The sequence below is a fragment of the Cupressus sempervirens genome, chromosome 2 (genome assembly GCF_028749045.1).
Source record: "Cupressus sempervirens isolate cs-2001-9-10 chromosome 2, ASM2874904v1, whole genome shotgun sequence".
NCBI lineage: Eukaryota > Viridiplantae > Streptophyta > Pinopsida > Cupressales > Cupressaceae > Cupressus > Cupressus sempervirens.
Window position 1 is genome coordinate 734,477,691 of NC_143119.1, and position 25,015 is coordinate 734,502,705.

Here is a 25,015-nt window from a genome sequence, read left to right on the forward strand (position 1 = left end):
TGAGATTCTTTGTAATATGCTCTCCTCTATGAGAGAGAAGTCTGAGGTGAAAGGCTTTGTTGCACCCTCTAGTAGCAGCTGTGGTGGGTCTACCCTTTGACTTGGTTCATGGTAGATATCATGTGAGTTACTACATGGTGTTGTTGTGATTATGTCATGAAAGGTGACGATCTTTCATTGATGTATATATTTAAGAGGGGAGCTATTGAAAGGTGATAATCTTATTAATAGTTGGACCTGTTATCATGAAAAACTTCATTAAATTGTTGTCCCAGAGTGCTAGAAGTCATGATAACAAACAAACAGAAGGTAACCATTGTAAGGTGGCGATCTTATAAATGGTAGACCTGTTATCATGGTTCTTTGGACCAGATTTTGTCGGACACCATGATAACCAACTTGTTATGGTTATTTGAGCCGGATCTTGTTGGACACCATGACATAGTCACTATTATAAATCATACTTAAGGTGGTATTTAATCTTGTATTATATGCACTTCAATTCCCTCCTTGTTAAAGAGGGAGTATTGAGAAATTTAGTCTCATTGTGAGTCGAAGCAAATTCTATATGTAATATATGTTAATATGTATATGTGAATGTTAATGGATTTATGTTGATATCCTTAAATATGTCATTCTAGGAATATCATACTGAGATGATATCTCTTCATATACTCAAGAGTATAATGTGTTCTATATCAATCCTCCCTAACTAAGAGGGTGTGTTAAGTTTGTAGTTCATTTAGATTGATATGATCATGAGATTCATTATTGATGATAAATCATCTTTAGATAAATATTCTTATATATATATATGGTTATTTATATTATTAATATACTAACTAATAATGATTAACTATAGAGACACGTCTCTTCTCATATTTATGAGTCTTCAAATCTGCATTTGGGAAACATCAATTACAATGGCCATGTTATTATATCTGTAGATATCGATCCACAAAGCTCAACACAAACCTCTCTTGAAGAAGGAATCTTCAAGTGTTGAACAATGCAATGATATCGTGTGGTCAAGTGAAGTGACCCCAAGGTTTATAATGCATACTAGCATCTTTATGGTGGACACATCTCAATTTTATCATGTGATTTGTTGATAATCATTTGGGGACCAAGTTTTTTGTGGAGGATATATCAACTCTCTTAATGTGAATGATATGGCTATTTGACAACAATTAAAAATAAATTGTAAATGGGATGGCAGATTATGAATCTAAGCTCTTTCTACTTCCAAATCTACTAGTGCAAGACACTATTGATGTTGTGGTGAAACAAAACCAATCCTTGCTTCACCCAATTAAATTATGCTAACGAGGGTGCCATCTTCTAAGGGTGTGCGTATGATTTGAAGATTACTTATTCTCATCAAAACCATAAACTATGCAAATCAACTAAGTTACTAGTTTGGATGTGGGTTTGACAGTCGGGTTTGAAATTTGTCTATTTATTTTGGATTGAGGTTGGTTTCTTTTTGGGTTCGTCCGTACACAAACATATGTTGCAGCAAATAAGTTCATACACCACTATGCTAATATTAAAGAAAATTAGCAAAATACACCCCCACAAATATTAATGGTTTAGTTTGAATGACATAACAAAATCTCAAAATACCCAACCATATCATTGTTTCAGTTCAAAATCCAATTATGTCAACCAGTGTTCCAGGAGTCTGCGAGTCTGAGGTAGAGGCGGCCTTTTCGAGGCAAATGGCCTCTGGACTCTGACTTGGCCGAGTCCTGGTAGAGTCCACATGGACTCACCGAGTCAAGGGACTCTGCCGAGTCTTGAGCCAAGGACTCTCTTGAATTTTTTTAATTAATTTTTAAATTAAAAAAAAAAAAAAAATTTAAAAAGATAGAGATTTCTGGAAGGTGTTTTTTTTTCTAGTGTATATTAATTTTGAAAATGATGTTGTGGTGTGTTAGGAATTTATTAAGAATTGAATCTTAAATCTTCAACTTTATATTTTGTTATTCAGTTTTTTTGTTTCAGAAATTCGCTGTTATACTTATGTGATCTATGCAAAATTGTGTATGAGTGTTAAGTGGCTTCTATTTATCTCAATTATTGTGTATTTGATGTTAATTGACTAAATGATGCATGGAAAAATCATTAAATCCTTAAAAATCTTTGAATCTCACGGGCTTTTCAATTTTTCGAGTCCTTGCTAAGTCCTGGTTGAGTCCGAGTCCGAGTTAGATTTTGACTTTCCAAGTCGGAGGCGAGTCTGATTCCTGTAACTATGATGTCAACGCGGCCTGTTAGTGTTAATTAAACTTATGATCAGACTGTAATGGCAATGGTTATTTGCAGATTTAGGGAATAATAATCTATATTTATCTTGCAGGTGATAATCAGAACATAATGGATATGAATCAAATCAATACTGAAATCTGTGAGTTAAGTCTGAATACAATTGGATCACTGGTCTTGATGTTCCGATCTGTAGAGATAGAATCATTTATCGATTTCAATGTCTTTCCTCTTACAATCGGTCAACATAATTATAGTACTCAAGGGGCTTAATCACGAACAAACATGACTGTTTGGTGAAGAGTCTTGTTGAAGATACATGATGTCTAAACTTAACTAATTCAAATGCCCTGATTATGATTGGGTGTGATCATACATGAAGTGAACTAGTAAGCATTATCGGGCATGTTAATGTGCAATAAGATAATCACTTAGCCCCTCGTCGATCTGATGAGAAAATAGGATTATTTGCTCAATCCATATAAATGCATTCAAGATCGAAATATTCAGGAATCTGCAACCTGATTTTAAGAGAAAGATAATCAAATATTCATACTTGATTCGATCATATTGATTTCAAGGAAAAATCTCTAAGAGTTTTATGAAAGAGTAGATCATATCAATGTGTATGCGTGTTAATGTATATCATTTCACATGCTGAACTGATATACATGCACACACATACACATAATTTTTGCTAATTTATATTTCTTTGAATTCTGACCGATGTTGCAGTTTCTCAACAGTCCCTCTTAGCTAGGGAAGATAACAAGGTATGAATAGGTTTAGATATCACCTAACATGTGATATCAAGGAGTATACAAAATATCAAGTCAGCATAATATTTGTATATCCCAGTTATGGTATATGCACTGACACCACGTCGCATGATGTTTAACATAACATGTCATGGCATGTCCATAGACATTATGTCACATAATGTCCACCACAATTATCACAATAAGACCATATTGATCTAGAATAGATATCAAGTCAGCATGATATCAATCAATTTGTCCAAGAGATATCAAGTTAACATGATATTTGTCATGATAGTGAACTTTGTAAATTCGTCACCTTACAATGTTGAACACAAGTGTATGTTATTAGAAAGATCGTCACCTTTCATTAATGTACACAGGGGGCTTTAAAGTCACGGAGTCACTCACATGAGATCAAAAGTTTGCATAAAGTCACCACGGATTTTCTCACGTGGTGTCGCTATGGCATTACACACATAACATCCACCATGAGCCATATCAGAGGGTGGATCTACCATAGCTACTCTCAGAGGGTGGAATAAGGATTTTCACCTCAAACTTCTCACATAGAAGAGAGTAATGCAGCTTCAACTTTTTCTTAAAGAAGAATGCATTAAGGTATATCTCAAGAAATCACTGATGTTGAGACTCCTCCTTAGTACGGACTTCATTTTCCACAACTCCGAGCTTGTCTCAAAGAAATACACAAACTTCACTTTGGCTTGATGAGAATATTGGTCATTCGTGCTTCAGTCTTAAGGAATAGTATTATAGGTGTTCATTTATGGTTTATGTTGTCGGTAAATTCTATATTGTAGTTGATGGGTAGAATTGTATCCGAACGGGTTCGTGACGGTTGAGTCACCCCTTACGGAAGGTATATGTACACCGTCCGAAATGGACTTTGGATTAAAAAAAAAAGAAAAGAATTTGTATGTATATAAGATAAGTAAATGTAATAAAGAGTCGAACACAAATTCTAAGTATGGAAGTGATAAAGAATAGTATTATTTAAAGAAGTACGGCCCTTGAGATTCATCAATATTATAAAGAGGAAATAAAAAACATTGTATGACATTTTCTACGAGATTGTACAAACAAATAAGGAGGGAGAATTGTAGCCGTATGATTGATAAAAGAAATAGACAAGACAAAGTTTACACCGTATGGCAAGAGTCAAAGGTTGACACTGCACATCATATGGTACTGTATGACAAGCAATCCCTGTACGGAAAGGTCCCAAAGTTGACACCGTACGGTAAGTAGACACCGTACGGCTGGGAGATTACCTAGTCAGCATTGATGACCGTATGACCTATGGGTCCTAAGAACACTGCATGGCCAAAGAACAGACTAAAATCGACATTGTACGGCTTTGAGTATGGTCAAGTGAAGCATTGTACAACTTGATAGAATCACACATAGCAACATTGTACACTGTACGGTCTGTACGGACATAGGAGAAGACATTTCAGCATTGACGTACGGCTATACAAATACACTTGGAGTCAATTAAGAAGGCCGTGCGGTTGTGAGTAAAGAACTGTACGACAACAGGAAAAGAGCATAAAAGATACCTTGCCAAACATTGTAAATCAGTATTCACCAGGAAGGGATTAGGCCGTACAGACAAAAGGACAACATATACACTAGAGAAGCACTATAGGAATACAAAAAGGAATCGGAGAAGCCGTAGCAAGAAAGTAACCCTCTAAAGGTTGTACCGGAGCATTAAGGCAATAGAAGCCGTACACCCTTTGGAAAAGTAACAGCACATTGCAAGAGAGCAGCCCTACCAAGGAGGAGCCGCACTTTTCATAGCTGTACAGTCACAGGAGGCAAGAGTCGTACGGATTAGTATTGCAAGAGAGGGGTTTTGAAACAAGTTTATACAGAGGAGTACTTGACATAACGGTTTGTATCCTATTCCGCAAAATGACAAAGAAGTGCTAAGTATGCATTCAATCAGAAAAAGGGCTTGGAGAAAGAAACTAGACAAAGATTCAACCATGAGTCAGAATATGTAGACATTGCCTTCAGGAGTTAAGGTAAGCGGAAAAGACAAGGGGAAACAAAGGGCCAAAGTACAGAACCAGCTAGATATACAACTAACACCGCAGAAGATAGCATTTGAAGGGTTGAATGGGCTAGAGTGCAGAAAGTGGTGGAATGAAAGTCCCAATGACCACCTCGTCAAAGAAAGCATATGGAAGGCACACGTAGAGTGGGTAATCCGGATGCTAGTCTTTTGTATTTGGGATTTTGAAGGTGTTCTGCATATCATGATTGAGGCATATGACAGGCATTCCTAGAGGAGTTCTTTTCCATATTTGGGACAGAACTTAGTGATTTCATTCTGGCCAATTGACTTCACCAGGGTATTCGACATACCAGGGGGTGACATAGAGAGGAAAGAAAATTGACAACAAGCCAAAAAAGATGGACAAAGAGAGAAAATTGCAGTTGGTGGAATTAGTGTGCAAGTAACAAGCATAGCAGAAGAAAGATGCCCTTACTGACACTTCGAGGGGAAGAGGGTTGCGAAAATCAGACATCAAGGAAGGCCATTGGAGGTGTCTCATGGACTTAATAAAGAATCAACTTATAGGGTCAAGTAGGGCATCAAACATCTCTTTTCTGCAGGTTAGTATGATGAACAAACTCATGAACGGGAGGGTTTATGATTAGGCTTCTCTATTGGCTACACGCATGGATGAGTTCATGACATTGCGACACAAAACATTTTACATGCCACACTATGCCATTGGATTCTTTTTGGAGGCAACTGTGAAGGTGATGCCAAACGAAAGGCTTGAAATCCAACTGAGCCCAATAGTACCTAGCGAGCCTCCAATAATGCAGTGTAGACATTTAGACACACCTGGAGGGCAAAAAGGTGTTGGTCAGAAGAGGATGCGGCAGGAGATAGATGAATCCAGAAACATGGATAATGGCCGGTAGGAAATGTCTTTTGAAGAGGACGAATAAGAGGAAATGGAGGTGGAGCAAGATGAGGAGGAAGACGAGGAAGTCGGGGTGATTACAGCAACCCCACTTCTCTTTTCGTGTCAGTTGACAGCTGCCCTAGTGAAAACTACACGATCTCTTACAGTACCACATGTACACACTATGGCAAATGTTCACATTCCAGGGGTCGGCCAATTTAGACAACCAGTGGTGATGACCCGAGTCACCTTAAATCCTAGACCACGGCCAACAGCAGGAGCATTTTCACAGCTAGTGGCCGCCCAACCCTTAGGAAGCCGAGGGACAACATCACTGGTAGATACACACACGGAGACACAACCATAGCTAATGGTTTAGCTAGAGGAGGGGAGGGAAGAACTAACTCCCGTACCGCAGGAGCATGGATTACCCCGGTCAGGTACATCAAGTAGTAGAGTTGATAGTTACAGAGGGAGGACATAGTCAGGGAAGGGCATAGGAGCAGGTTCGATTAGAGGTGATTGGGACAAATGTAGTAGTCATGATAGCTGACACACTGTTGGATGATGCAGTAGATCAGGAAGCTGATTTGAACATGCTAGAAGCAGAGCACCAGGTGCCAGCAGCCGTACAGGTTAGCTCATCGAGTCGAGCGAGTATCTGGGATGACGACTACTTTCCCCTGTTGCCAGAGGCCCTTCCATCCAGTCTCCCATGAGAGAAGACCTACAGTTAGAGGCAATATGGTTGAACAATGAGGTTGTTGAGGTCTCTTCATTGCCAGAGGTAGGAGATTAGAATACAACGGCATCGGAGAAAGCAGAAAGGAGGATACGGATGAAGGGTCCTATACCAGTAGCAGAGGAAAAGGAAAAGGATATTCATTCTTGCCTCACTGACATCACAGAGAAAAGCAAGCTCTTGGCAGAGTTGGTGCTCAGAGAGAGACGATGGGTAGAGGCTACGCAAGAAGCTCGAGAGGCCATAGAAAAGGCTTAGGAGGAGATGGCCAACTGACTTGCCACCCAACAGATTGCATGGAAAACAGAGTGGACAACATTATTAGCATAGCTCGAGGGAGGCGTACAAGGGGAGCAGGAGGCAGTATAGCAACTTGCTGTTATAGGAGAAGGAATCAACAAAGTCAGCCCATCACCAGAAAGAGGCTGAATGCCAAGAGGTCACGATGATGCTAAAGGAGGTAGTGGAAGAGAACTCCTAGATCATAGCTGATTTATAGGTCCATACTAAGCAAGTGTATCAGCTGCGACGAAGTCGGTGTATGCACTCAGGGACACATCATTCAGTGTAGTATTTGTGCATTAATGTAATTAGTTGTTATTTTTGAGTTTTCTTTTATTGTCGTCCAAAGACGACTTTTCTTTTGGGGGGGATGATGTTGTCGATAAAATCTATATTGTAGCTGACTGGTAGAATAGTATCCGAACGGGCGCGTGACGGTTGAGTCACCCCTTTGGAAAGGTATATGTATACCATCCGAAATGTATTTTGGAATCATCATTGTAATCAATCACATCGAATATTGTAGTATCTTCTAAATACATGCGAATAATAAATACTTTTGTGTTACATGTTCTTGTCTATTGTCCGAATGCATTAATAAACCGTTTACCTTGTATGGTAAACATTTTATGCATTCACATAAAGGCCTTTCACTTCATCTAATGAATCATAGTCCTTTGACTACAACCATTTCTTGATCACACAAGAATCTCTCTCTTTATAGTCTACTCCTTTTGGACCAAGGTCCTTGAAGTGAGGTCCTCTACGCTGCTCCTTCTGAAGCAAAACGTCCAAGATCCTATGATGTCAACTTAAGTAGATGCTTTAGTTACTCACTTTGTCATAGAAGCTTACTATGCTTACATGATCTCAACCATGGGAGATATATTGATCCAAGAATGCAATTATTGTTCCTTTAAATAAGGATAAAACAACTTGTGAGAATAACACCTCAATCTCTTCATTCTGACCTTATATGAAAAATGGATTAGATAAATTTGATCTCTTGCTGGATGCCTTCTTGGATTCAGCAGAAATAATTCGTTCCACAACAAGCCATTGCTTGTAGTCCTTCAAATAACTTGCAGCTTCACCTTTGATGTGATATTCTCATAGTAGCCATGGTGAACAGTTCTATGCAGTTTGTCCTTTGCATTCATTTTGGATTCAACTGAGATCTACCCATTGTAGATTCATTGCGCCTTACATGCTTGTACAACACTTAAATGTGGAAGGTTATTCACAGTGTTCAGTCTCTTCCAAACTCCAACATAGAGTCATCGCTTATTATTCGGTAGTTACATTTGAGACACAAACAACATAGGTTGTGATTTCCAACATGACGTGGCAGTGCGGACCTCTTAAATACAATCAATATTCATTCCCAAATACTGAATGTGCATCAACTCTTGTGATGGCTTATAAGGTATCTCTGCAGACATAAAATATAGCAAATCTAATCCTCTACACCATCAAATCTATCATTCACAAGATTAGAGGTCTACTACCATGCGAGCATAACCAGCGATTTCATGTATGAGATTTAAGGTTTCTTCCAACACTATGTTGTACTACAGCTTGTAGTGTTAAGGTTTGAAATTTATGACTGCAACACTATATTGCACTACTATGAGGTCTGAGCTCAGTGGCTCTAGCTTGGCTTTAAAGCAGTCTTATGTGAGCTCAACATGATCCTTAGAAGTAGTTGTTTGTCAAAAAGTCCTCTTTGCAATGTCAACAATGTTTGTAAGGTTCATTTTATATTGTTTGCGGCTCTATCAAATCCAGCAATTCATGTTGACTTAACTGGTGGCAGTTTCTCAGTCATACTTCGCGAAGATGTTATTTCTTATGCATTCCTTATTATCGGATTTCACAAGACTTTTAATCATCATGGAGATATTGATAAGAAGTCAACCTCTTCAAACAGATAATATTCATGTATGGAATGTATTGCAAATGACTGGCATGGAATGATCAAACTTTCCAACCCATACTCAAATTGACTCTTTTACAAAGAATCATTTAAACATCAGGGGCTCTGCTTAGCCTAGCATTAAACTCAGTTAGCAAGAAACTTCCTGTCACACAAAAGTGTCGAGCATTGTTAATGCGTACCAGTGATGGGATTCAACTCCCCCTCACAATCAAATGTATGGATTCATGACAATTTTATGTTCAGTATGGCTCTTATGATATAAGCAATGATAAAGATCCCAAATACCCAATTTTAAGATTATCTGATTACAACTACAGTCTTCTCAGGAAGAGAGCCTTCAAGTATGAGCTCCCCAAACTGCCAGTATAAAGATCATTATTACCTTCATCCTTCATGATGAGGCTCCATATAACATCAACATTTATCTTCATGTCCATGCTCTGCACTTCATGCCCACCATGATGGCCTCTCACTGGCAAGCCATCTATTTCATCAACCCATTTTGACAAATCAAGGCAACGTTTATTTGAGCAGCAACAGCCAAAACCTTTCTTAGCTAATGGATGAAATGTGAGAGCAAAAATGTCCACCCTTGTCTATTAGAAATAGTTGCACATTTTAAGGAAAGATGCTTGTCCTCTACCTCCAACGTCATTTCCAGCAGGATGGCAAGGGCCTCTTGCACCTCTTCAATCCCGGGGATGCTAGTGCATGACTCAGAGTTAAAATTCAAATTTTGCAGAAGAATATCTTTACTTGGAGTGATCAAAAGATGCAGCTCCCTGCTGACAAGAAATATCTGTTTGCCAGTCATGCCAATCAAGAATAAGGTTGTTGGCACTTTTGTCCAAACCAATCAATAGTCACTGTCAGAAATACCATTTTTTCTTCTCCCAAGTAATATTCAGTAGAGGAGTTCAAACAAAATAACAAAGTAATATAGATCACACAGCTTCTTCAATAACCAGAAAGCCATAAGATTTCCCTCTTTTAGCAATAATCATCAATAGGAATCGTTATACAACCATTCACAAAAGTCCGATCTCTGCAATCTTCAATGTTTATTATAATGTCTGCATTGTGTATATCTCTGTTATATATTTTATAATCTAAAATCTTAATATATCTTCTACATTATAGGATATATAATCTGTGGTCTCAATGTTTATCCTTTGTGACCCATTGAAGTTCTCTGTAGTTATATTGAATGACATGTTAGTATGCAATAGCCTGATATCTCAAATTTAATTTGATCTTCTTTTACCAAGGCTCTGATACCATTTTTGTGTTAATTAAACTTATGATAAGACTGTAATGGAAATGATTATTTGCAGATTTAGGGAATAGTAATCTATATTTATCTTGCAGGTGATAATCAGAACATAATGGATATGAATCAAATCAATACTGAAATCTGTGAGTTAAGTCTGAATACAATTCAATCACTGGGCTTGATGTCCTGATCTGCAGGGGTAGAATCATTTATCAATTTTGATATCTTTCCTCTTACAATTGGTCAACATAAATATAATACTCAAGGGGTTAACCACGAACAGACATGACAGTTCGGTGAAGAGTCTCATTGAAGAGACACAATGTCTAAACTTAACTAATTCAAATGAACCTCTTTGATCAGATGTGAGCATACATCAAGTAAACTAGTAAGCCCTATGATTATCAGGCATGTTAATGTGCAATAAGATAATCATTTAGCACCCCCCACTCTCCCCCAATCTGATAAGAAAATAGGATCATTTTCTTGATCCATATAAATGCATTAAGGATCAAAATAATCAAGAACTTGCAACCTGATTTTAAGAGAAAGATAATCAAATATTCATACTTGATTCGATCAGATTAATTTCAAGGAAAAATCTCAAAGAGTTTTATAGCATAGTAGATCATGTCATTGTGTATGTGTGTGAATGTATATCACTTCACATGGTGAATTGATAAACATGAACACACATACACATATATTCTGCTAATTGATACTTCCTTGAATTCTGACCGACTATAGTTTCTCAGAAAAGTCAGTCACATATCATCAAATAAAGCATCATCATTCTGCTGTTGCAGATTAGAAGCACAAATAGTGCCACTAGCATTAGTACTAGCAGCCTTAGGCCCAATCTTAGGATTGGCCTCAACATTGTTAAGTATATCATGATTGCCATCATCAATTGCAAGTGCATGAAAGTGTGCTTCCAACTCCGCAGACTCTTCTTCAACATCCCAATGCTTTGCCTCCCCATTTTGGTAAGTATCTTTTGTGTGTTGTGAGCCTCAAGTTTGAATGCACAAAGAACAAGTTATCTGCCTTCTTGGAGTTTGGTCGATTGTGTTTAATTGAGCGGATGGAGTATGTACTCGAGTTCCTCTTAGATGATGACGAACTAAGGGGATGGAGCTTGTTCCAAGCACCAAGCACTTCCATGAAGCTCATGAATGAAGCGCTGAAAGAATGTTTGGGTAAGTTTGTCATAGTATTGAGATGCTTTTTTGGATTTGATTGTTTACCAATTTTAGATCAACATGTCAAATCACGTTTAGTGATCCATCACCAATATGAGAATAGTTGGAGGAGAAAAATGTTTCAAATAACACTCATTCTTCTCCTCCAACTATTCTCATTTTGATGATGGATCAATAAGTATGATTTGAGATGTTGATACAAAAATTGGCACACAATCAAATCTAGAAATGCATCTCAATACTATGACGGATTGTGGATACCTCTTGACATTTAAGTTTGTCATTGTTTACCTAGATGATATTTTGATCTTCAGTAGGACATTGGAGGAGCATATAATGCATATATGTAGGGTGTTTGAGAAGTTAAGGGAAGAGAAATTGTTGATTAATTTGAGGAAGTGCAGCTTTGTGAAGGAGTTACTATATTGAGAATTTCTAGTCTCAGCAGAAGGTCTAAAAGTGGACCCATAATTGGTGAAGGGTATTGGCTAATGGCCAACTCCAAGAAGTGTTATTGAGGTAAGATCTTTTCATGGTTTGGCTAGCTTTTACAAAAAATTTATCAAAGATTTTATCTGTGTTTGTGGACCCTTGATTGAAACAATAAGAAGGGATAGAAATTGTTTAAGTAGACTACATGAAAATATAAGGTATTTAAATTGTTAAAACATAAAATTACAAAACAACCTGTTTAGCACTTCCATATTTTAAGAAGGTGTTTAAAGTAGATTGTGATGATAGTGGTACTTCAATAGGAGTTGTTTTGAGCCAAGAAGGCAGACCTGTTGCTTACTTCAATGAGAAGTTAAATGATGCCAAAAGAAAATATTCTGTTTATGATCAAGAATTTTACGCTATAGTTTAGGCATTGAAGAAGTGGAGACATTATCTTCTACCTAAGGAGTTTGTTAAATATACTGATCATTAGCCTTTGCAATATTTGAACAGTCAAGGAAAGTTAAATTAGAGACATTTGAAATGGGTTTAGTTTTTGTAGAGTTATACATTTGTTTTGAAACACAGGAGTGAGAAGTCTAACTAGGTTACTGATGCTCTTAGCAGGAGTCCAATTTTGTTGACAAAGTTGCAGACCCCAATTTTGATGAAGCTTGGAAAGCTTATACAGAACTTGTTACTCTAAACAGAACCAAGTGGTTGGATTTCATCATCTACGATGGTATGCTATTTAGAGGAAGTCAATTTGCATTCCAAGGAGTTCTACGAGGGTGAATCTCGTCAAGGAGAAACATAGTGGAGGGTTGACTGGACATTTTGGTCGAGATAAAAGTTTTGCTCTGGTTAGTGACTATTATTACTAGCCACAATTGCAACAAGATGCCAAAAAATTTGTAGAGTTGCAGAAAATGTTAGATGGCAAAAGGATCAAAGCAAAATACAAGGTTATATCAGCCGTTACTTGTACCAAAGAAGCTATGTGAGGATATCAACATGGATTTTGTTCTTGGTTTACCAAGGATTAGCGAGCACCCGATTCAATTTTTGTGGTGGTTGACATGTTTTCAAAGATGACACATTTCATTCCCTACAAGAAGACTAATGATGTTCATGTTGCAAAATTATTTTTCAAAGAAGTGTTGAGACTACATGGTTTACCAAAGAGCATAGTTTTAGATTTAGACAAGTTTGTTGGGTATTTTTGGCACACATTGTGGAAGAAGTTAAAGATAGATTTGAAGATCAACTCATCACATCATCCACAGACTGATGGATAGACAGAGGAGGTGAACAAGAGTTTATGGAATTTGTTGAGATGTTTGGTTAGGGATAAGCCAACGAGATGGGATTTGATTTTAGCACAAGTAGAATTTGCATATAATAATTTTGTCAAAAAGAGCACTAGTAAATCATTATTCCAGATAGTGTATAGAAGTAGGGTTATAAATGGTTCTGAATTAAGGAAGTTTGGTAAAGGAAAGATACGTAATGATGAAGTTGAGGATTTTGTAGAACACTTGAAGAACATTCATGAGGAGGTGAGGAAACACATTACCAAATTGAATACACAGTACCAGGCTAAAAAAGATGAGAAAAGGAAGCATAACAAATTTCAGGTTGGAGATGAAGTCATGGTTCATTTGAGAAAGCAACAATTTCTGGTAGGAATATATAATAAGTTGAACATGAAGAAGTTTGGACCATGTAAGATATTGAAGAAGCATGATTTAGGAAATGCCTATGAAGCAGAGTTGCCCATTGAATTGAATATTTCACTAGTATTTAACATTTTTGATTTGAGAAAGTATCATGGAGGTCTTGAACATGTGGTCATAAAAGCACAATATAGTATTCTACCATCTACTTCAGCCACAAAAGAGTTTAAAGATATATCAGATAGTTGTGTTGGCAGAAGCATAAGAAACATGACATATGAAGAATATCTGGTCAAATGTAAAGGAAGACCTATAGAAGATTTATCATGGTTGATAAGGGAGGAGGTTAATCATCTTAGTTTCCCTTTTGAACATTTGAAAAGTGATGGGGCCAATTCTCAAATTACCCCAGGTGTTTGATGTAGGAGCATCTTGGGTGTAAGGAAAATCTTGCATCACTCAAAAATATTTTTGTTTCTACCTTTTTCAATAAGGGTTGTTTCAGTCTAGAGTTGCTATTAGTGGAAACTTACCAATTTTAATAAGTTGGTTGTACGAGCTTAGAATGTTTAGATTTCATAGGTGGAGGTTCATCTTAGATATATCAGCCTGCCAATTTAGTTTCATTGCCATATCATCCGTATTGGTGAAGTTATTGAGGATTTTTGGTACAAAATCTTTGATCTCAATTTTGAAGGCCTCAGAGGCTCCAAAACAAGGCTGAACTCCAACTGATGACGCCTACACGATCGAGGTGTTGTAGATTAGGAGCTACCGTGTTCAAAAAGTGGTGATAATAGCCAATCAGAGCTACGGTTAAAAAGTTATGGTCTTTGGAAGTTGGACTACTTGAAAGTAAAATTTGAAATTGTTTTGAGCCGACTCTAATGTAATAAAATGTGAAAAATAAAATAATTTAGGGTTGGTCGGTCTCAAGAGTTGGGGGTAAATTTCTAGAACCTTCTTTGGCTTCAAACCTTGCTCCAAACCCGTTGCAAATTTGCTTCAAACCCGCCTCAAGTCTGCTACATATCGATCAAAATCAATTTGCAAGTGTTTGGAAGAGTTTTTGCTGAAGAAATGACAAATGAAATTGATTTGCGCCAATTTTTGCCTTTAATTGCTGTTATAAAACTAAGACCGAGTTTATAAGAAAAACTCAACAAGTAAACGACAAGCTCTTGCCAAAAATTATGCAAGTTTATGGTGCTAGTAAAAGTCATAAAAACTTTCCAAGCCATAAAACTTGGCCAATTTTTGTAACTTGGAGAGTACTTTGCCAGTAGTCTATCTATGGCGGTGGCGGTAATACAAAAATGGGTGGCAACTAGGTCATTTCCTCTATATTAGTTTACCGGGTGAGTTTCATTGCCATACCATTTTACATTTACCCAATAATGTTTTCAAATTTTATTGAGTGCTTGAAAATTTTCTCCCCAACTTCAAAATAAAAAGCCAAACTATGAAAGTTCTGTCATTCCCAACCAATCATGAACAAACCACAGATTTGCCTTCCTACGTCTAGATGACTAGAAAATTAATATCCTATGAGACCAGATAAAATATTTCAAGACTGTAAACACTTCAATTTCTTGACTTCACAGGTTGGCAGGATAAATGGCTTTGATACCACTGAAATATCTCCAATAGATATTTACCCGATTTTTACCTCGATAATTCTTAGAACATAAACTTATGTTATTACATTATACAACAGCAATATAACAACTTGCATTCAAAGATCTAATCTTAAACACAGTTTTACAGTCAGATTGGAATACTATGAAAGAACCTGTAAGCACATGTGAGGCACCTAATGTGATGTTTCCATGGACAATGGGTTTGCGTCCACTGCCTACCAGCACGAGGGTTTATGTCCTCATGCTGGATGAAACCTGAAGCTTTCCAAATAACTCGTGCAAGAGAGAAATTGAAGTCTGAATCATAAACCAAACATATATCCGAATGAATGAGTCTCTCTCTTTTTAATCCTCAAAGCTGTGACTCTTCGACTCCCTTCCTATCCTTTCGTCTTATCCCTCCTTGTCACGTTTAGCCCACTTTATAATATTAAATTGACCTATTATAGTTTTAATTCATGCTCTCATAGCCAATTTTAATATTATACGAGTATGTCTTTAAATTTTCTGATGTCCCAAAAAGGGGACATTACACTCTTAAAAGCTGCTTATATTCTTCAATATATTTGCTAATAGGTTTGCAATAAATCATCTTAAAAGCTGCTCATGATCTTCAATATTTTATGCAATAATTCACCTTAAAGTCTACTCATATCTTCAATAATTTTTGATGATAATGTCTACTCTAAATCTGTTCTAGATGAGAATAATATTCAATGAATGCTTGATCAAAGAAATCCCTAATGATTGTTTTTTCATACAGGCAAATGTGCCCCTACAGGGGATGCAATCCACAATGCTGGTCGGCCAACTTCAGATTTAAATATTTTATTTAAATCTTATTTGCTTGCTTAAAGTGGATGCCTAAACCCAGGGGGGTTGGTCATAAGCAGAAGAATTTAATTTAATTTATTTGCAGCACCCAAACTTAGCAACTCTTCAGGGTTCTTCCCTCTTGAAATAATATTGAAATCTTAGTTACTGGGCATTGCCCTTAAGGTGTCCCAAGAGTTTAAACTGTGCCAGGTACACGCAGGTATGGGTTTGCTTGGGGTTATGCCTGGGTAGGTATCCAGGAGACTATTATGCCAAGCATACCCGAGAGTATGCGAAGCCAAAAAGTAACAATTTTTTTATTTTATTTTTGACTTTGTTTTACATAAAATGCCCCCTTATTTTGTTCTCTTCACTCTATTTTCTCATCCTGCTCTTGCGATACGGTTGTTGTAAACAATTGATACTTCTGTTATATCACTGTGTGAACAACTCTATTTTTCCTGTTATTGCAAATTGCAAGATATGGCATATGCACATTGTTTGGTTCATCTCTTTTAGTTCTTACATTACATATTCTATTCATCTGTGATTCTGCGATTTGTAATATCTGAGAATATATACCATTTGAATTATCCATTTTGTGGGACATTACTTGTAACATCTGAAAATTTATACCATTTGAATTATCCATTTTGTGGGACATTACTTGTAACATCTGAAAATTTATACCATTTGAATTATCAGTTTTTTGAGACATTCCTTTTAACATCTGAAGTATGTGCTGATGGGAATAAAATTAGCTTGAGCTAGTACACAATTTAGAGAAAGTACACAGACTTGCTTCTCCACGTTTTCATCAAGAAATGAAGCACTAAAAGCAGTGGAAGTCAACTTCTAATCATCGCTTTGTGCTTTCTAGTGACCACTAGAAGACAGCACAGGGAATTTGCCTTCTTCAACTATTTGGGTTAGCATTGATGCACATTCATATGTTTTTTGACTAACCTAAAATGTTGCCTCCAATTTACATCCATTCAACATAGCATTGATTTGATTTGAGGATCATAAGCCCCTAATTTTCATGCATATCATTGCTGCCCTGCAAGGCCACCTTCACTCCCAAATCCCCACTAGTTGGTGGAATCTCTTGTTATATAAGAAATTTGTTCACAATGTGGGGGTCTGGTAGTGGATGGGCTCTGGGAGTGGATACCAAAATCAAGAACTTAGACAACTAAAATTATCACTGTTAAATACCAATTGATAAAGATAAATATTAAATACTTAGCTATCAATTATCGGGTGCCATAAAATATTATCTTAATTTCTACCATTTTGGCATTTGGCAATGATCAATGATGAAGTATCATGCTATTCAATGTATTTAGTTCTACTATTCTGTACATTTGTTTAATATATATAATAAATAAAATTGCCTGTACCCATGTATCTGGTTCTCATTTCCGTCCATGCTTGTACCCATACTGGTGACTTAGATTTCAATGCATTTTTACTTTCCATAATTGGTTTGGCTCCAAGAGAGGGGTTGGTCACAACAAGAAAAATAATATTTTGCAATATTGAACCCAAAACTAAAAATGCAATTTATCTCCTTCATGCTTGATGGCATCTCAATGGTAGTGCTGTAAATTTAGCACAAGCTAAGCTCCTTCAAATATGCAATGAAATGCTCTTTGACATCAATGACAACAGTCCAACATGCATAAGGGACACCTTCATTCATTAAATCGTGGGCACATTGGGTGCAGTGAATGCTCATATGCAGGTCTGGATTCATTCCCAGTTGGTACGTTGGGATTAGCCTGTGACCTGAGCTTCAAAGGCAGCAATATTAGCCAATCATTCTTGGTGGGGATGTTCAAAGTTGCCTGTGATCGGAGCTTCAATGGGAGCAATATGAACCATTCTTTTAGGTTGACTTTAGCATTTACATGGACGAATACACTAATAGGCGCGTGCTGGAACCTGCAAATCATTGTTTGACCGGGTGCATGACTTAAATGCCACTGTGTAAAATAAGCAAGGAAGCTAGGACTTTGCTCTACCTTGCTATTGCATGGATAGACTGCACCATTTCATAGCTCAGAAAAATAACATGTAAATATCTTTGGACTGATCTTTATCTCAGAACTATAGCATTCACTATTGCATCTCAAATATTAAATATTCAAGGGTTTATATCTGCATATTGTTTCTTTACATCAGTGGTTTATCATATTGTACAGTTAATGAATGTATACGATTGTATTTTATTCCCTGCAATAATTTCAGTTTGAAAGTTGGAAAGTACATTACTGTTAAGAGCATATTTTATTTAAAATGCAATAACAAAAACTAAAAATTGCAAACAAAAAATACAGTGAAAGGAAACCATTGAACAAATTAGAAAATTATATAAACAAGATTTTACGGTCAGTGGACAAGGGAAGAGCAATTTTTTGAAAAAGTGGAAAAAAATTGGGCTTGTGATTTTACGTTATTGTTTTAAAACACTCTTGAACTGTGATTTTATCTTGAATTCTATCTTCTTCAAAGTTTTCTTAATACATGATCATTCCATTTTGGGGTCATGAGGTGACTTGATGACCTTAACAAGATATCCTTCTTTAATATCACTTTGTAAGTTATTGGTGGAGAGATCTTCTGATGTCAAATTCTACTACTTTTGGATGATAATGCCGTTAACATCATTGTAATAAGCATTTTGTGATTTGCATACTTACTATATTTATTATCTCTAGTGTCTATGTCTAGCAACATTGTGTGTGATATTACATGCCTTATGGTAGTATCAATGGTGGTATCGATATCTGACTGGCATGTGTTGCTTGGTCTGTAGTTTGACCGGAATTTATTGTTTTACTATACTGCATGTGTATTTGCCTAGAAATATGTAATTTTAAGGCATTAGTCAATTTTATGATGCAAGTTTCTTCTCTTTGTTTTCAAGATTGCAATTGTACACTTTGGTGGTTTTATAAATATATTTTTATTTATTTTTTAAGCTTAGCGAGTCCTACAAACTTCTCCAATGTGGATGATTTTCTTTATTACATCCTTCTGAAGTGTTTCCAGTCCTCTGTGTACAGCTATCTTTCAGGGGATGGACAGTTGATATGCAGAACATACTAAATACAAGAAAGCATGGTGATCTGGCTTTCCAAGATAAAGATTTTGGAGTTGCTATACTGTGGTATAATCGAGTATGTATATCCTCATTTGTTTAAAGTGATAGAGTAACAGAAAAAACCAGCTGCATTAATATACCGAGCAATGTGCTTTCATTTTAATAACATCTTAAGCTTTATTGAACTAAAATGTCTAATGATTAGGATTCTGTAACTGAGTTCATAAACCAGAGGTTATAGAATTTATATTTAAATGCTAATAAGTAAATGGAGCCAGTATGTATCTTCTGTAAAATGAAAATCTGAACATATTGAAGCATGCAAAGAAAACTACAATTGTGCACCTCATTGATGCTTATATAGTTGTCCTCATAGTAGCAAAAATCTTTCTCAGGAATAACTTGGAAAACCAAGACATTAATTTTTTCTTTTAAACCAACATTTAATTTGATAATGTTTTGAGTTGGGGAAATTGAAATTTGATTTGTTTTGGCAAAATAACTTGTGGAAAATTTAAAAACACTGCAAAAGTGAGCAATATGACTGAAATGCATGTTTCATGGACAAAAATTGCAATCCCTTAATAATTTTATGGTTATATAGGTACCAATGGTTTTTGATTTCATCACTGTGAAAAATGCATCCACAAATCAGGAAATGTGGCTATCCAAAATTCAGATTACTGCTTTGGATGAACCTGAATTAATTTTGATTATTTTATGATTTCTCCACCACAGTACTTGTCACCATAGATATTCCCCCATTGTTGGCAGCTTTTTTGTAAGATTTCTGTAGTGCTGCACATTTTTTATTTCCTTCTCTTTTCAAACACCATTTTTGGGATACCTCGTCTAAGTTATCCCTCTTGGACTCTCTTGTTTGGCCAACTGTTTTTTATGGCTCAGTGGTTTGGGGGCCTTCTCTCTTTGGATCTAACTGGGCCTCGATTGGGTGGGTTCAGACATTGTTGTTACGCAGCATCAGTAGATGTCACAAGTTCACTCCTCATAGTATCATCTTTGCTGAGTTTGGTGCTCATCGCTTCAGTCTTGCAACCATATTCAATTTGATCTGGTTTCTTCATCACCTACATTGTTTTGCGAACTTGGCTGGTGATCATGATAGATAGTCCTACCTAGCATATTCTTCTTCTGTTGCTATTGCGAGTTCAGATACTAGCTCTCATGCTCATTGCTGGTATGCTCAGGCATCTTCTCTACTAAGCTCGATAGAGATTGATATTGATTGTCTCCCTTCTTATCAGTTCTCATTGAATGCCGTTGCTCATCTCCTCCCATCTCGACAGGAGTTAAATGAGCATGTTAGACTTGATATCTACAGATAGTATATTACCACCACATGGACTAATCCTTAGGGTTGCTTATGGCCAAGGATGGCCTTTTATGCGGAGCACTTTTCGGAGATCAGTAATGGGATTATTGTTCGTCCTAGTTACTTAGCTTGTCAGTGGTGTTATGCCCTGCGTATCTTTTTGGGGTCTTTCAGATTTGGTTCTCACTGTCTTTGTGCTTAGATTGATCATCATAGAGGTGAGCATATCTATAAGTCGTGTAATCTTGCTAAGGTCGAGATGGAGACTCACTTTATTTTCCATTGCCCTATCTTTTATGAGATAAGAGGGAGATTCTATTGTTTGTTCCAGGACTGTTCTTCTCTTTCAACCTTTTTCAACTATTCTGACTAGCGGTGTCTAGTGCTTTATCTTTAGGAGGCTACTTTGCTTTGTGACAATACTTTATAGTCACTACTTCCTTACCGGTATACCTTTGCTCAGCTTTTAACTGCCTTTTTCACACCTTTATCTCCTTTGCTCGGTATGAAAAGACTATCTAGTTCTACCAATTCTACTAACCATTCAAGATCTATCAAACCCTGCAATGGTTTCTTGCATCGGCGACACCCTTCCACAAGTACACAGAGGCAGTATTGGCCTCCTCCTTGCTCACAGTCTTATCCTTCTGTGACTGATTTCTTTTTACCAAGAAAAGACGCCTAGTCTTACCTTGGCCCTTCTCTTCTTGGTTCTTGTTATTTGCTTTTCTTGGACACTGTTTGGTGCTCTTGCTGTTGTCAGCTATCTAGTTGTAAACTCTCAGTCCCATAGACCTTTTGTTTTTGTTGGACATTAATAATTTTATCTTATCTCATCTTATCTTTGGTATAATGGGAGATACATGTTGATCTTGTTCCTACATTTCTTTTGGGTTGTTTATGCATCTTTTTTTACTCATTTTAGATATAACTATATTATTTTTGTGTTCCCATTATGATTAGGAATATTTCTCATTGAGCATGCCCAATCTCTCTAGGCCATGCAGGTAGTAAAGGATGTGGTATGATAGGTAATAAAGACTTTGGCAAGTAAAAATCGTGGTTCTTCAAATTATTGATCTGTTGAAGGGCTTGCAAGAGATTCATCTCTGTCACAATAAATATGGATCATTATTATTGTATTGGACCTTTGAAGCTTTTATAGACTAGACTTGGAGATGTTGACTTTTCCTGCTTGTTTACCACGGGCAATGATTTGTGCTCCCAATTATAGACAATCCGATTGTCACCCCCAACCACTGCATCTGCTTAATAAGGCAGATTGTATTTTTCATTCCCTCTATAATCAAGACAGGAATATTAATCTTCTTTTGAACAAATCAAATGGGATTCACAAAGGGACACCAGCCTTCCAAAGTTTGGTCCCCCAATTAATTAAATATTATGATAAAGTTGCCCCGCCCCGCCACAATATAATATGATAATTATTTTATTATTATTATATAATAATATGATAATCAAGGTTGCATGGGTACTGGGTTACTTGGGTACTTTGGATATGAGTATGAGTGTGGGTATAACTGTTTTTCAAAATAAGGAATGGGGGCACGTGGGTATGTCTAGTTTTTTTTAATATAATTTTGATATTTTATAGAATATCTGAAAATATGGGTCATGAGTCATCATGCCGAGCTTTCAAAACAAGAGTTCTGAAAATATGAGTCCTGAGTCATAATATATATGCTGAATATTTAAACTTTAGATGCATAGCAAAATATGGACAAGAATATCATAAATCATATAATGACATACTTTTTAATGATAAACTTCTAGTTCTAACTTGAACAGTGAAAATCAGAAAAGTTTAGTATTTTACTATTAATCAATATTATATTGAAGTTTCAAACAGATTGCATATTGAATTAAGCTAGATAAACAGCAAGCTGATATGCAAATGAAAAATTGAAACAAAAATCAGACATCTTAATCTACGTGGCAGTTTTTTAACATTTTGCAAAGGGACAAATTTGTGAGCTGACATGGTGTTTCTGGCTGCAATGTGTGTACCCAGCCAAGTACCCGGTACATGTACCATGGGTCTAGGTGTGTGTACTTGTGCCACCTTGATAATAATTGTATATTATAATATCATATAATAAAATAATCTAATAATTAAATATTGTTATAATTATTGTATTATTAATTACAATAATCAATATAACTATTGTATCACAATAAATATTTTTATTACAACCTTTATGTGAACTATGTCGGTTTGAAGGAATCCAACCATAACTACAATAACGTTAATACTCCCTCTTAGTTGTTGAGTAACATGGATCATTTTTTGCAAATGTACTAACATTGCCATTGTAATTGATATATTCCAAATGCAGATTTGAAGACTCATAAATATGAGAGAAGACATGTCTCATGAAGAGACATGTCTCTATGGTTAATAATGATTAGTTAATAAATTAATAATATAAATAACCATATGTATAATATATATAAGAATAGTTATTTAATGATGATTTTCCATCAAGAATATATCGCATGATCGAATCAATCCAACTGCAACTACAAACTTAACATAACTAGGAGGAATTCTTCTCGATAACTTTAGAGTTACAATGTCTAACTTGGCTAGTCTCAGAGGGTGGCTCCATGATGTCTGTTCTCATGAATTCAAAAGCAAATGACCACAAGTGCTCATAATGGAATTACTCAATGTGATGTCGTCATGATGTGCAGCATGGCTACTCTTAGAGGGTGAACATGCACAAACATGAAATTTCTTCCATGACATCCACCATACCTACTCGCAATGGGTGGATTTATCATGCCTACTTGTAGAGGATGGAAAAGGTCCTAGACCTCAAACTTCTCCTAGAGAAGAGTGCATTACCACCTTGCCTACTTGCAGAGGGTGGCTTCACCTACTTGTAGAGCTTGGACAATGAGGTCTTGCACCTCAAACTTCTCAGAGAATAATGCATCACCACCATGCCTACTTGTAGAGGGTGATTCCACCATACCTACTTGTAGAGGGTGGACAATAAGGGCTTGTACCTCATACTTCTCCCAGACAAGAATGTATTACCACCATGCCTACTTGCAGAGGGTGGAAGATATACCTCAATGTAGCACTGATGTTGAGACTCCCTCTCAACCAGAGCTTCATTCTCCACAATTCCAAGTTTCTCTTGGAAGTATGTGAACTTCACTTGAGCAAGAGGGTTGGTGAGAACATTTTCTGTCTGAACATCAGTGCTAATGTATCTCAATTGAATACCTTTCCTATACACCATATCTTCAATATGATCTTCACATGCTTTGACCTGTCATGAAATACCAAGTATCCATCTATTCAAGAATATCTATGTGTCCGCATAAAGGCTTTTTGACTTACACATAGGACCATCCAATGAATCATAGTCCTCTACCACAATTTCCTGATCACTAAAGAAGCCATCACAACATGGCCTATTCCCTTTGGTTCAATATGACCAAGATCTTCAGAAATCAAATGAAGCAGATCCTCTAGCTGCTCCCTATGAAGCTCAAGTTCTGACCTCTTGACACTTCATCCAAGGATGCCTCTAATGGATTGTCAGACTCCCTTTGAATGTTAATTCTTCCTCTATGAAGAAACTGAACACAATCTGTATAGATTCTTCCCCGTTGAGAGATGTCTCAAGGATAACATGGGCAGGTCCCTCTCCTATTTGAAGACAATCATCCTACTATCATGTCCAGCAACATTTAGGTTCTTCTCAGGATGTACTGCAAGGATCTAGAGTCTATCATTCACCTTACAAAATGTTTGAAAACTTGTATGCTTTGCATATCTAGACTTATAATGCATTTACCACAATGTCTTCTGGATTGAGACATAATGTTTGCACATGGAATAGTGTGTGCATTGTTAATTTTTGACCTACAAGAAGATATAGAAATATAAATGCAAGACAAGTGCACAACACAATCAAAATATCCTGAGAAAAACAAACAACCCAGCCCACCGAAAATGTTCCTTTTATTGAAGTTTGCAATAGAATCAAATACAGTGCCTTAGTTTCTTAAAATTCAAAGATAGAATATATGACTTCACTGAAATAAAACCGATATGAAGATCACTGCAAAGCTTATGCAGAATACCTAATCAAATTTTCAGTAAGAAACAGAGCTGTAAATGTATAAATTACTGATGATCATGAATACTTCAGACATGAAGCCGCCACACACAGAAGAACTCAAATAGGAAGAGACCACATAAGCAAAATAACCCTTTTAATCAAATATGTTGGAGAGAAAGGAAAGTGACGGAACCAATTCATAACTCCTGCAAGATAAAATCTTCAGAGTCCATGCACTATTGTGGTCTCTTAATAATATGAAGTATGCCATCCATGGTAGCATGAGTAAATAAATCTGACTTGGCAAATACATATGACGAGAGAGAGTTGATACTGAATAAAGCAACATGAGCTGGCTGCCACGACATCACCCATGGGCAAGTCGGATATGCAAGTGACGTGCTATTTAAATATGTTGAAAACCATCGAAGATAAAAGGAGATATAAGGAACAGACTGCCTTGAAGCAAGATAACAAAAATTATAAAATCGGCT

General features: G+C 36.5%; 1 protein-coding gene across 3 annotated transcripts in view; it reads left to right on the forward strand.

Annotated features, from left to right (window-relative positions):
• Positions 1-25,015, forward strand: part of LOC149575473 (serine/threonine-protein kinase BSK1-like) — an 83,635-nt gene that overhangs the window by 27,582 nt on the left and 31,038 nt on the right. For 2 of the 3 annotated variants that reach the window (XM_089815219.1, XM_089815221.1), the window contains exon 3: positions 19,051-19,164. The exons of the other annotated variant lie outside the window; for it this stretch is intronic. In XM_089815219.1, the coding sequence (XP_089671345.1) occupies positions 19,051-19,164 (114 nt within the window). The remainder of the gene's footprint in view (positions 1-19,050; positions 19,165-25,015) is intronic. 3 annotated transcript variants of the gene reach the window in all.